The following is a 12,619-nucleotide window of genomic DNA, read 5'->3' on the forward strand; positions in this document are numbered from 1 at the left end:
AGATAGGGGAGCAATAGGACAGATGCTTCCTATGACTACAACTGCCTACAATTAAGTCTTAGAACTCTTGTTCTAAGTACACAAAGGAAAAACTACTCCAGAGAACTCATTCTCTTAGGGATGACTTAGGGAAATCCTTTGTGGAGAGAAAGTTGATTTAGAGCACAAGACTCTCTTCTCCATCTCTATCCATATAGACACCCAGTCTCACAAAAATGTACACAAGAGGACCACTTTCTCCTTTGAACAAAGGGATGATTTCCCCCAGAGGACTCCTAGTAGGGTAGGCATAAAATGAAATACTCTTCTGTGGAGCTCTGTCCATCATTGTCCAGCCCCTGCTCCTTCCAACTTGGAAGAGGCCAGACAATGACCTCTAGGCCAGGTATCCTTCAACAGACATTGCCTAAAAGTTTGGTCCACTGATCAAAAACTTGCAGCTCTATGTAAAGACTTAGTCCCACAAGCCTGACCCACAAAGGCTGCTGACAATATAGCTGGTCTAGTTATGTAGGAAATAGCCAGCTTCATAAGACATAAATAACTGGATCCATCATTTCTATTGCCAACATGATGAGTTCAAAATAGAAATGAAAGAAGCGTCATGAACCGTTCAAGTCATTCTACACATATCTGATATATCTGTCTTTGGTCTAGGTATGTTTACCCCAACATCCTAGTGCCTTCTCTACCACTTCACTGACCTGAGTGGTCACCTCCTTGTCCATAGAAATCCTCCATCACCTAATCCTTGAACTTTCCCTTTGTTCTTCTTTTTTGTGTCCCTAACAGTCTCTGGGTGTCTCTAGCTCTTCACCTCTAACCTCATGTTTGTGTCTATAACTCTGAGACTCTATCTCCGTTTCCCTGTTGGTTTAGAGTAGCAGGCCCAACGTGCATTTCCTACCACCATCACCACCTTCACCTACCACCCCCACTGCCATCATAATAACAGACAGGCCCAAGCCTCATACACCTGGCCCAGCCACAGCCAGAACCACAAAGCAGACATGACGTGGAGGACAGGCTGGATCAGCTAGGGCAGGAAGTCAGGGAGAGTGACCATTGAGCCCCTCTGATGATCTGGAGCCTGAGCCTATGGGTAGAAGAGGGAGGGAGAAAGAGAGGTCAGGTGTTAGAGCAAAAGATTTCTAAGACCACCCTTCCTGGGTAGATGGACAGACACAGGCGAGGGGCCAGGACACAACTCAGGTAATCCTTGTCTCACCACTTTCCTCACCAGGCCCTAGCACCCAAAGAGAAGGGGAAGATACTAAGGAAGAAGTTGGAGGAACTCTGTACTAGAAACTCAGATATTTGGGGAGGGAGAGACAGAGAAGAGAAAAGAAGGAGGGAGGACAGAAGAAGAGGAAGGAAATTTTTATTTTGGGGGGCAATTCTATGAGGAATAAAAAAGAAAAGCCTTTCTGAGTTTGATTTAAGGGAACTCAAGAGACCTGCTTTAACAAAAACTTGTTGTATGAACTTAGAAAAGTTACTTTCCCTTCTCGGGGTCTCATTTTATTCATCCAAAACTAAGACCCTGGGACTTCCAGCTTGATATTCCACAATTCTGTTTCTTCTCATGATATGCTGGGGAGAAAAGGATGTTGGATAGCAGAGATCTACTGCTAACAATTTTCATCCAAGTTGTGGCAAATGGGGAACCAAAAAAACAAAGGAGAAAGAGACAAGGTGTCTGAAAAGATATGGAAACTGTGAGGCCTATGAGGATTCTGAGGAATATAAGAACTCATAAGGATAGGAAGACAAAGGGATGTGAGGACTGAGAACTGTGAGGGATAGGAGAGAGCTGAGAGGATGGAAGGGGCAGGAGGACTAAATGAGGGGAAAGTTCAGTGCTGGCACATAGAAGGTTAAAAACATTTTTGAGAGAGTTGGGAGTTCTGTGAGGAATTTGAGGACTTTGAATTTTGAGAAGAATGGGACAGATGAGAAATATAGAAGGAATATGAGGACTGCTGAGTGCTCTGAAAGCTGTGATAGATTTGAAAACTGGTGAGCACTGTGAGAGTCTGTGCTATCCTGGGGGAAATGCTGTATTTGGAGCTAGAAGACTGGGTTAAAATATTTATTCTGAGCTTAAACAAGTCACTTAAACTCTAGTTCCTCATCTGTAAAGCGAAAGGGTTGATCTTGATGACCCCTAATGTCCCTTCCATCTCTAAATCAATGATCAGACACCTGAGTGGTGTGAGAGCTATGAAGGATGGGAGAAAGGAAAGAGATGGAAGGAATGTAAGGAAGGTGAAGGAAGAATAGGAGAGATATGAGGACTTCTGGAGGATAGGAGTGTGAGAGCTTGAAGAGTATAAAGAGTAGTAAAAATTGTAGAACTATAAGGGATATAGGAATATTTTTTAAAGTGTTTTGAATTTAAATGAATTTAAATTCACATTTTAAAAATATTTATTCAGTATCTACTGTGTGCACAATACTAGACTTTAGTGCTGGGGAAAATACAAAGGTAGATAAGGTACTATATCTAGTTTCATAAAATTTACAGTCAAGTAGAGAGTGAAACATAAACACAAAGAACTAGGATACGAAATATTACATGGGTGGGAGTGATCTAAAGATGAGTTGAACTTCAAAAGATGAATATGAATTTAAGAAGCAGGGGTAGAGAAGTTGGAGGACTGGGAAAGACATATCAAGTTTAGGAAAGAGTAAAGCAAAGGGAAAAGTCCAGTTTGACTAGAGCTGAGACCGTTCATTCAGGGAGATATGAGACAAGGCTAGATAAGGGTAGAGGCAAATTGTGGAGGTCTTTCTTGAGAAACCAGGCCAAAGAGAATGAGATTATTCAGTAGGTAATAAACAGTGACTGAAAGGTTTGAGCTGAGAAATTATATGACCAAATCTATGCATAAGAAATGTGAATAATGGATTGATTGGGGAACAAATGGAGGTAGCAAAACTTGTTGGGAGATTATGATAGTTAATTCAATTCAGTTCAGGTCAGCAAAAATATATTAAGTACCTAACATGTGCAAGGCACTACACTAGACAGTAGGGATACCAAAACAAAACCAAAATTGTCCTTGCTTTCAAGACATTTACATTTTACTGAGATGATAGGGCATGCACAAATAAGGAACTACAAAGTAATTTCAAGAGGGAGAGAGAGTCTTAACAACTAGAGGGATCAGAGAGGATTATAGAGGAGGAAGTACCTGAATTGTACTTCATAGAAAGCTATTGATTTTAAGAGGCAAAAGTGAAGAAGGAATAAATTCCAGACATGAGACATCACCTAAGCAAAGGTATCAAGGTGAAAGAAATATGTTGTATGGCCGAAAGGAAATAGGCTACTTTGGCCAGAACAGAGAGAGTGAAGGAGAATAAACTATAATAACTCTGGAAAAATAAGTAGGCTGCAGGCAGACAATAAAGAGCTTTCATTGCCTAACAGAGGAATTTATATTTATCATCTAGGCTAATAGTGTCAAACAAATAAAAAGGGATCCCAGAAAATTACAAATTAACATTATTTATGTTGTATTGTATCTTTCTTTATTTTGTTAAACATTTCCCAATTACATTTTAATCTGGTTTGAGCCTGCAAATGTGGGGTTTTGCAAGCTGCATGAGCCCAAAGCCTGCTCTGCTTTAAGCAATAGAGAATAACTCAGCTTCCTCCCTGAGCAGGGTAGTGACATAGTCGGATCTATGCTTTAGGACTATTGTTTTGGTATCTTTGTGAAGGATAGATTGGAGAGAATTGATAAAAAAAAAAAGAGAGAGAGAGAGAGAGAGAATTTATAAGACCACAACTGATTAACTACAGTGGGTGAGAGAGACGAAAGAATTAATGATGATGAAGGTTGTAGAATGACTGAGAAGGATGGTTGTGCCATCAACAGAAATAGTTTAGTGGAAGGATAGGTTTTGGAGGAAATGAGTTCAATTTTAGAGTTTGAGATATCTGTAAGACTTCCAGCAGGAGTTGCTTAGCAGACAGTTAGTAAGGTGAAACTGCATACCAGGAAAGTTACTAGGGCTGTCTATATAGGTTTGAGACTCATCTGTATAAAGAGGTTGTTGAACTCAAGACTTGATGAGATTCCCAAGGATAGAGTCACAGGATCTCAGAGTTAGAAGAAACCTTACAGGCCATTTAATAAGAAACCTCTAATATACCTTACAAGGAGTTACCCAGTTTTTGTTTAGATAATTTCTGTGAAGGCAAATCCACATTTTTCAGCATTTCTAATAGTTTTCCTTAAACCAAGTACAAATATGCATCTTCCACCCATCTTTCCTAGTTCCATTCTCTGTGGCCAATTGCAACAAATTTAATCTATCTCAGTAAGTGTTGACTGATTCCACAAATAAGTCCATAGCTATCATTTTGCCCCTAAGCCTTCTCTTCTTTAAGCCAATCGTCCTCAGTTCCTTCATCTGACACTCATATGGCACAGACTCAAGGCCATTTTCCATCTTGGTTGGCTTGTCAGGGTCCTTCCTAAAACATGGAATGTCACACAGAACATGATATTCTGGATGTGGTCAGAGCAAGGTAGAAAAGAGTGGTACTGTCACCTTCTTAGACCTAGTCTCAATGCTGCATAAGATCATATTAGCTTTACCTGACTGGAACTCATGCCTTATCAGTACCTGCTACCGCTGCAGCCTCTCCCTCTGTTTGGAGGGTGGAAAGCTCCTCCTGGAACCACCATTGAAAGAGGGAGCCCAGATCAGCTACCTCTTCATTTCCCACCTTGCTCTGCACTCCTCTGGACTTCTACATTGTGCCCCCTAGTTGGGTAACTTCCCTCTTCCCCATCTCTTTTCAACTTCCTTTTGTGTGTTGTCTTTCCTCACTAAAAAGTTCCATGAGGGCAAGAACTATTTTTTACTTTTCTTTGTATCCTCAGTGCTTAGCACAGTTACTGGCATATGACTAACATTAAGTAAATATTTACTAACAGACTTGACCACAATATCACAATGTTGATGCACATTGAGCTTGCAGTCTACTTAAATCATCAAATCTTTTTCAGAAATACAACTGCTGTCTAGCCATATCTCCCCTAACTAGTACTTTTTAAGTTAATTTTTTACCCAAGTGTAAGACTTCATATTTATTATTATTAAATTTCATCTTAATGGATTTGGCCCAGTATCTAAGCCCATTAATATTTTTAATATCCTAATTGTCATAGGCTGTATTAGCTAACCCTCTAGGTTTTATGTCACCTGAAAATTTTATAAATATGCCATCTATGCTTTTATCTAAGTCATTGTTAAAAATTTTGTACTGCTCAGTCCCACACAAGTCACTGGGACAATTCATTAAGGAGCTAGTTTCAGGTTAACATTAAACCATCAATTACTGCTCTTTGAGTCCATCCATTCAATCAGTTCTGAATCCAACTAATTAGAGTATTATCTAGCCCACATCTCTCCATCCTGTCCACAAGAATAATGTGAAAGAACTATTAAATGCTTTTATAGTCTTCAAGTAAACTGTATCTAGTGTCTAATAATCTTTTCAAAATGTCAATGAGAATAGTCTGCCATGCCCACTCTTAATTGAATCCTGCTGGCTCTTGTGATAACTATTTCCTTTTCTACATCTTTACTAATCATTTGTTTAATAATATATTCTAGAATTTTACCAAGATTCCAGGTCAAGCACACACGCTTAGAGTTTGCAGGCCCCATTTTCTTCCCTTTAAAAAAAAACAGGGCAGTTTTTACCCTTCTCCAGTCCTGAGGTGTCTCTTCATTTCTCCATGTGGCTTAACAATCATATCATCCACCTTCTTTCAGTATCCTGGAATATAGTTCAGTTGGGTAACTTCATCAAGGACAGGTGGGTACTTTCTTACCATCTCCCTAGTCCTAGTACAATAAAGGTAATGGCAGTGCAAATAGAGAAGTAGGAATGTATGTGATTGATGCTGTGAAAAGAGAATCAGAAGACCTTGGTAACTGATTAGGTATGAGACGAGGAAGAGAAAAGATTCCTAGATAACCACAAGAAAGTGAAAATAGGAGAGTGAATGTCAGTGTTACAGACCTATAGCAATGAATTTCTAAGGATGAGCACATTTTAGACATGTTGAGGTTCAGTTACCAGTGGGATATATCAGTTACCAGTGGAAATGTTCCATAGGCAGTCTGGAAAACCTTAGAAGAGAGGTCAGGTAGTCTGTATAGATTTGGGAGTTATCAACGTTGTATTATTATAATAATACCTTATCTTCATATAGGGCTTTAAAGTTTGTAGAGTCCTTTATATATATCCCACTTGATAGTAGTTGAAGTCATGATGCCAAGAGAAAGAGAATGGAGAAAAGAAAGCCAAGGGCAAAAGCTTAATGAAGCAGGAAAGGGACAAGGGGCCAATGAAGGAGAGAGGGAAAATAATCTGTTGATTATTTCCAATTTCTCTTGTATATAGCTTTTTTGTACATAGTTGTTTGTATTTTGTCTCTCTTGTTAGACTGGGACCTCCTTAAGAGCTGGGATGATCTTTTGCCTTTCTTTGTATCCCCAAACACTTAGCACAATACCTGGCACATAGTAGGAACTTAACAGATGTTTAGTGATCGATTGACAGAGGTAGGAACAAAACCAGAAATTGGTCATTTCTGAAGCCAGGTAAGGAGAAAGTATACAGAAGTATGGCATAGTCAATAGAAGAGAGAGACAGAGAGAGATAGAGACAAAGACAGAGACAGAGAAAGAGAGAGACAGAGACAGAGAGAAAGACAGAGACAGAGAGAGACAGACAGAGACAGACACAGAAAGAGACAGAGACAGGGAGAGACAGACACAGGCACAGAGAGAGAAAGACAGAGAGATTGAGTACTGAAAAAATACAGTTTGATTTATCAATTGGGACGACCTTGGTGTTATGAAAGGGTACTTTCAGTAAAGTCTTGGGAACAAAAGCCAAACTGTAAGGAGTTTAGAAGAATCAGTTAACTAGCCTACTAGTTAACTAGTTAATTCAGCCTATTACGTGCCAGGCATTGTGCTAAGTGCTGGGGAAACAAAGGCCAATAAACAAATAAACAGTTCCTGCTCTCAAGGAGTTCACAGTTTAATGTGGAAACTTACAGTCTAGGGAGTAGAAACATGAGATGTAGGAAGATTTTTAAGAAGTTTGGCAGAAAAAAGGACAGTTTTTTTTGAGATATGAGGAGGGCTGAATGTATTTGTAGGAAGATACGAAAGAACTAGTGTAAAGGAAGGGAATAAAAATACATTAGGGGTGAGAGAAGGAGGGTGTAAGGAGAAGGAATGATACTGGAGCAAAGTATAGAAACATGCGCAGATGTTAGTTAAGAACATGGGGACATATTCCTCTGTGACAGGAGGGAGAATTGAGGACGGGGAGTTAAGGAAGCTCTTCCTGGATAGCCTAGGTTCTTCTCAGTGCTGTAGGAGGCTAAGTGATTTAGTGTTAAATGTAACCATGAGAACATAAGAGTCAATATGTGGGGGGGAGGGGTATTGAAAAATAAGCCAAGATGTAAAGTTACAAGTGGTCTGCCTTTCAGTGTGGACTAAGTAGGACTATTTTCTCTGAGTTTCTGTTCTCATTATACCATCCTGATTCATCTTATGATGTCTCCAGGGTCTACCTTGCCCCATTTCCCTAGCAAGGAGGTGCCACAAGAACCTGTGATAGTTTTCAGGGGCACAAAAAAATTCTATAAGGCTTATTAATGTGTGCAGAAAGTCCAGATTCTTTTTCTCCATGTCTTTATTTTCCCTTGTCTCAAGCCATTTATGGTTCAGGTGACCATGAAGACCATAAGAACATATGGACATGGTAATCTCTGCTTTAGAAGGGACAAGGCAGTCACATAACTTTGCTCCAAGGCTGAGCCAGCTCTGCTCTCTAATTAATCTGGATCCTCAATCCTAGATTTCTATGTAATCACAATATGTGATTTGTACCCATACGATGGGAGCCAACAAACAGGAAAACCAAGTCACAGAGAAGGGACATAGAAGTCATGGAAAAGCATATTCTAGTATACTGTACTCCATCCCTTCTGTGCCTTTTAATAAGTTTCATAGAATTTAAAACTAGAAGGGAGCTTTTAAATTATTCATTCCAATCATCTCCTTTTACAAATGAGGAATCTGATTCCCAAAGAATGAGAATCATTAGGCTGCCCAAGGTTACACAGGTAGCAAGTGGCAAAGCTGAGATAAAAACTTAGCTCTTCTAACCCCCAATCAAATGGTTTTTTCCCTGGACTATTTTTCCAGTTAAGTTCCTGGCTCCATAGGAGCACCACTCTGAGGCTTCTGAGCCCTGAGCCATGATGGTCTCTGAACACAGAGGCTTGTCTCAACCGTCCCAGACTACAAGGATTAGCTCAGCTCTGTTCCAAGGACACCAGGGCCTTCCCCAAGGGTACGAAATAAGAAGCTCTGCTTGTTTCCTCCCCTAAGAATTAGACTCTGTAGCGGCCTCCCCTTAGACATAGCTCCCTCTTGTGGTCACTTCCTTCAGCTCAAGACTCCCAGCCAAAGAGTACCAGATGTTAGATAGCTAGAAGAATATGAAGAGAGGACAGGAATCAAGAGACAATGGGCAGAGATAGGAATGGAGAGAAGATGGGTGGATGCGTCATGGATTCAAAGATACTATGGCAGGAATCACTCTTTCCCCACACCAGAATCCTGAGCCTGTGTTTCCGTTTCAGATCCCAAGGTTGCACCCACGCTCTTCCCGTTAAACTCTAGGGATAGTGACTCAATAATCATAGGCTGCTTGGCTCAAAGCTTCTTCCCTGAGCCTGTGAACATGGCCTGGGTCAACGGTTCTGAAGGCACAGTGAGGAACTACCCAGCTGCGCAGATTGGCAACACCTACACTCAAGCCACTGTGCTAGACTTTCCTGCAGGTCAGTGCACCGACACCAAGTCCTACCAGTGCCAAGTAGACCACTACGGAATCATTGCTGACCTAATCATTCCCTGCAAAGGTAAGAGGAAGAAGTCGGAGCTTGCCCTTACCCCACACACAAAACTCATGAAAAACACACAAACACACACAGCCCTCATAATAAAAAAAAGTAGATCACATTTGTATAACATTAAAAGGATGGCAAAGCACTTCCTGTACATGATCTCATTGGATCTTCACAATGACCATCTGAAGTCTTCACTAACCCCATTTTGAGATGAGGACCCTAAGGCTTAGGGAAGCTCCACCACTCACCAGATTCAAACCCAGTAATCCACCCATTTATCCTTCCTGCCCCACCCCTGCTCCCTCACCTAAGTCTCAAGTTTCCTTGGACCTACGGTGGTTTCACCTAACAAACCTTAGAGATGATCCCTATGCTGTACTACTTCCAAAGGGAAGGTAGGCAGAAGCAGGACCTGAATATTAAGCAGAATATTAAGCTGAGGGGCTTCAGGAAAGGCTAAGAGTAGCTCTGGCTGAAGAAGGTGACTATGTTCTGTGTGTTTTAGCACCAGCACCTATAGTCGAGTGTAGTTGCAAAACTCCTCAAGTATCCCTGAGTCCTCCCTCCCTGGAGAGCCTGCTCCTGGGCACAGGTGCCAACCTGACATGTACACTCAGCGGCCTCAAGGATGGTAATGGAGTCAAGTTTACCTGGGAGCACACTCCAGCCCAGTCATCAACTTCCAAGCCTATCCAGGGAACACCTGAGAAGGACTCTAGTGGCAAGTACAGCGTGTCCAGCGTCCTGGAGATCTGTGCTGAAGATTGGACCCGTGGGGATAACTTTTCCTGTACTGTGTCCCACTGTGAGATAGAAAATACTACCAAGACCATCTCCAAGCTAGAAGGTGGGAACCAATTGGAAATGGGGAAGAATTTCAAGAGACCAAGAGTATAGAGGGGGGACGCAGATGGAAAGAACTTATTTGTTTGGTTTGGGAAGAGATAAAAAGGGGGAAAGCACTAGACACACAAAGACAACAAAAGGTGAGTCGAACTAAGCCAATCTTGTAACAGGCAGAACACAGAGCTCAAAACTCCAAATTGGAAAAGGAGAGATGGGAAAAGACAGGAGATAGGAATGCATTTTAAAAAATGAGGAGAAACAGGAAGATATGAAGACAGACATCAAGAGAGAAGAAAAGATAGGGAGAGATGGGACAAAGAGAGACAGTAAGAGAATAAAAGTGATGGGAAGAGAAAAAACACGTGGAGAAAGTGAGAGATGAGAAGAGAGCATGAAATAAAAAGGCACATCAAGAAAGATCAAGGTAGAGGAAAAAGAGAGGGACAAAGAAAGCATGGAAGAGTGTGAAAGGATACAGAAAGAGACTGACGGAGAAATAAAGAAAAAAATCTCCTGGTCATTCCCGTCTTCCTCACCAGCCTATCAGGTATCTCTGGGGCTGCTCTCCCTCAGTGTTCTCTGATGGGCCCTAGATTTTGCCTCATCTGCATTCCTAAAGGCATTCTACATCCTGATAATCCTTTTAAATGATTTCCTTCCTACTAGGGTGATTTCTTAGAACCTAGCTCTCTCTGATCATGTGTCTCTGCTCTTCCTGCCTAGTGATCCAGATACCACCCCAAGTCTACCTGCTGCCACCATCTGCAGATGAACTAGCCTTAAATGAATTGGTCTCAATCACATGCCTGGTGAGGGGTCACAGCCCACCGGAAGCATTGGTATACTGGCTGAAGGGGTCTGAGAGGGTGCCCAGAGAGGACTACATCATCAGTGGCCCTTACCCAGAACCAAAGGGCAACAACACCTTTATAATTTCCAGCATCCTCCAAGTCTCAGCCTCTGAATGGAAGGCAGAAAACAAATATTCCTGTGTGGTAGGCCATGAAGCTCTTCCCCTGAACTTCACCCAGCAAACTATCGACCGATTCTCTGGTAAACCCACCAATGTCAATGTATCTGTAATCCTGTCTGATGTCTATGGCACCTGTTATTGACCCCAGCCTAAACCATCAGGCCCCCATCACTGCCCAGAAATTGAGTTACAAGGCAAGAGTGAAGGGGAAGTAGATCTATAGAAAAGTATCTAATGGAATAAATCTTGACACTCAGAAGCAACACTAGCCCTGTCCTCAGTGTTTGCGCCACAGCTAGTCCCCAGTAGCAGGGGAAGGGGGGGGGGAGTGGTAGGGAGTGAGGGTGGGGGGGGGTGGAATGTACTGGGGAAGAGGAAAGGAGAATGGGAAAGGGTATCCTATAATATGAGCCAAGCCAAGGTATTCATCATGGTTCCCCCACCCTGGCTAGGGTCGGGCTCAGAGACATGTTTTAGGGAAGGTCTTGGTCACTTTTCCTGATATAGTCAACACTTTATCAAGGACACCCCCCCAACATCTCCAACTTGTAATCTGAGCCCTAATCCACCTGGGAAGGCAAGTTCCCACTTGTTTCCCCATGACTAATAAGATCCTAGCATCAGAATAGAACCGGAGAGGTCCATTTCCAGCACTTATTGAGGATTTTATAATATGAAGAATCGTGTGCTAACCACAAAGTGGGTGAGTCAGAAGAGCAGACCCCAGAGCCTGCCTTCAAGGAGCTTATAGTCTGAGGAAGATAAAGGAACAACAGACTCATGGTCTGACCTAGGAAGAGAGGGGGAGGAAGTAAACACCAGGGAGAGGTGTGTGACGTGTTCACAAGATAGCAAGTGGACCATATTGAATGAAGCAAAAGGTGTGTTAGGGAATAATGGGAGATGAGGTTGGAAAAGAAAGTTGGGGCCTTGACTGTCAAGTTGAAGACTTTGTCCTGTGAGCAGATGGATGCCATTAGAAGTTTCTGAGTAGCAAAGTGACAAGGTCAGAATAATGCTTTTGTAACATGATTCTAGAAAGATGTTGAAGAAAACCATTTAGGCTATTTTACTACAATAACTCCATTGAGAGGTAATAGGGGCTTGAACTAGGCAGAGTGAAGGAAAAAGAAGTAACTCCCCAAAGAACAACATAGATACACGCAATAGATTCAAATCTCATGTACACAGAGACAACAAAACAAATGCACAAGGTAACAGGCATGAAAAAGACACAAATACACATACACAGAGTCACACATGATAGGAATTTCCCTGGTAGTGTTGAGATAAGGGCTACATTTTTTTAACTTTTACTTTTATCCTTTTAGGGTACCCTATATCCTTTTTTCTCTCCTTTCCCATTAGCATTTCTGTGTCCTAGATATACTCCACACTTATCAGAGACCCTTCTACCATTGCCAAGTAAAATTTCTGGGGAGGGGGAGATTGAAGGATCTTCACACACCAAAATAAGACAACCCAGAAGCATAAAGGGATTTCTCAAATCTCTTCTGCCCCCAGATATCCCTTCAGCAGAGGAGAGGGGGAGGTCCTGATTCATCTTAAGATTATTAGATTTCCTTTCTGAGAGGTTCAAAATTGAGCTGTTACCTGACTACCTGTGACAGTACAATTGACTCCCTGACACCAACATTAAATGCCATCTCCTCAAGGAACTAGGGGCTCCAATCCCCAGAAAAACTTTCTATTCTCTCCTCTCAACATCCACCACAATTCTCAGAGTGAGGCTGTGACTATACTGTTCCAGGTTAGCAGCATCCTCATATGCTATTCATCCTCATAGCTACTCAGGGGCCTCTCTCCTCAC

At 41.8% G+C, this 12,619-nt stretch overlaps 1 gene segment (V, D, J or C); it reads left to right on the plus strand.

Moving 5' to 3' along the window:
• The first annotated feature begins 7,312 nt into the window (after positions 1-7,312).
• Positions 7,313-10,930, plus strand: LOC114028573. The segment is given in 4 exon segments: positions 7,313-7,418; positions 8,700-8,981; positions 9,475-9,816; positions 10,539-10,930. Coding segments are annotated over 4 exon segments (1,122 nt in total).
• Positions 10,931-12,619: the final 1,689 nt, after the last annotated feature.

The sequence above is a fragment of the Vombatus ursinus genome, unplaced genomic scaffold, assembly GCF_900497805.2.
Source record: "Vombatus ursinus unplaced genomic scaffold, bare-nosed wombat genome assembly UNPS02014890.1, whole genome shotgun sequence".
NCBI lineage: Eukaryota > Metazoa > Chordata > Mammalia > Diprotodontia > Vombatidae > Vombatus > Vombatus ursinus.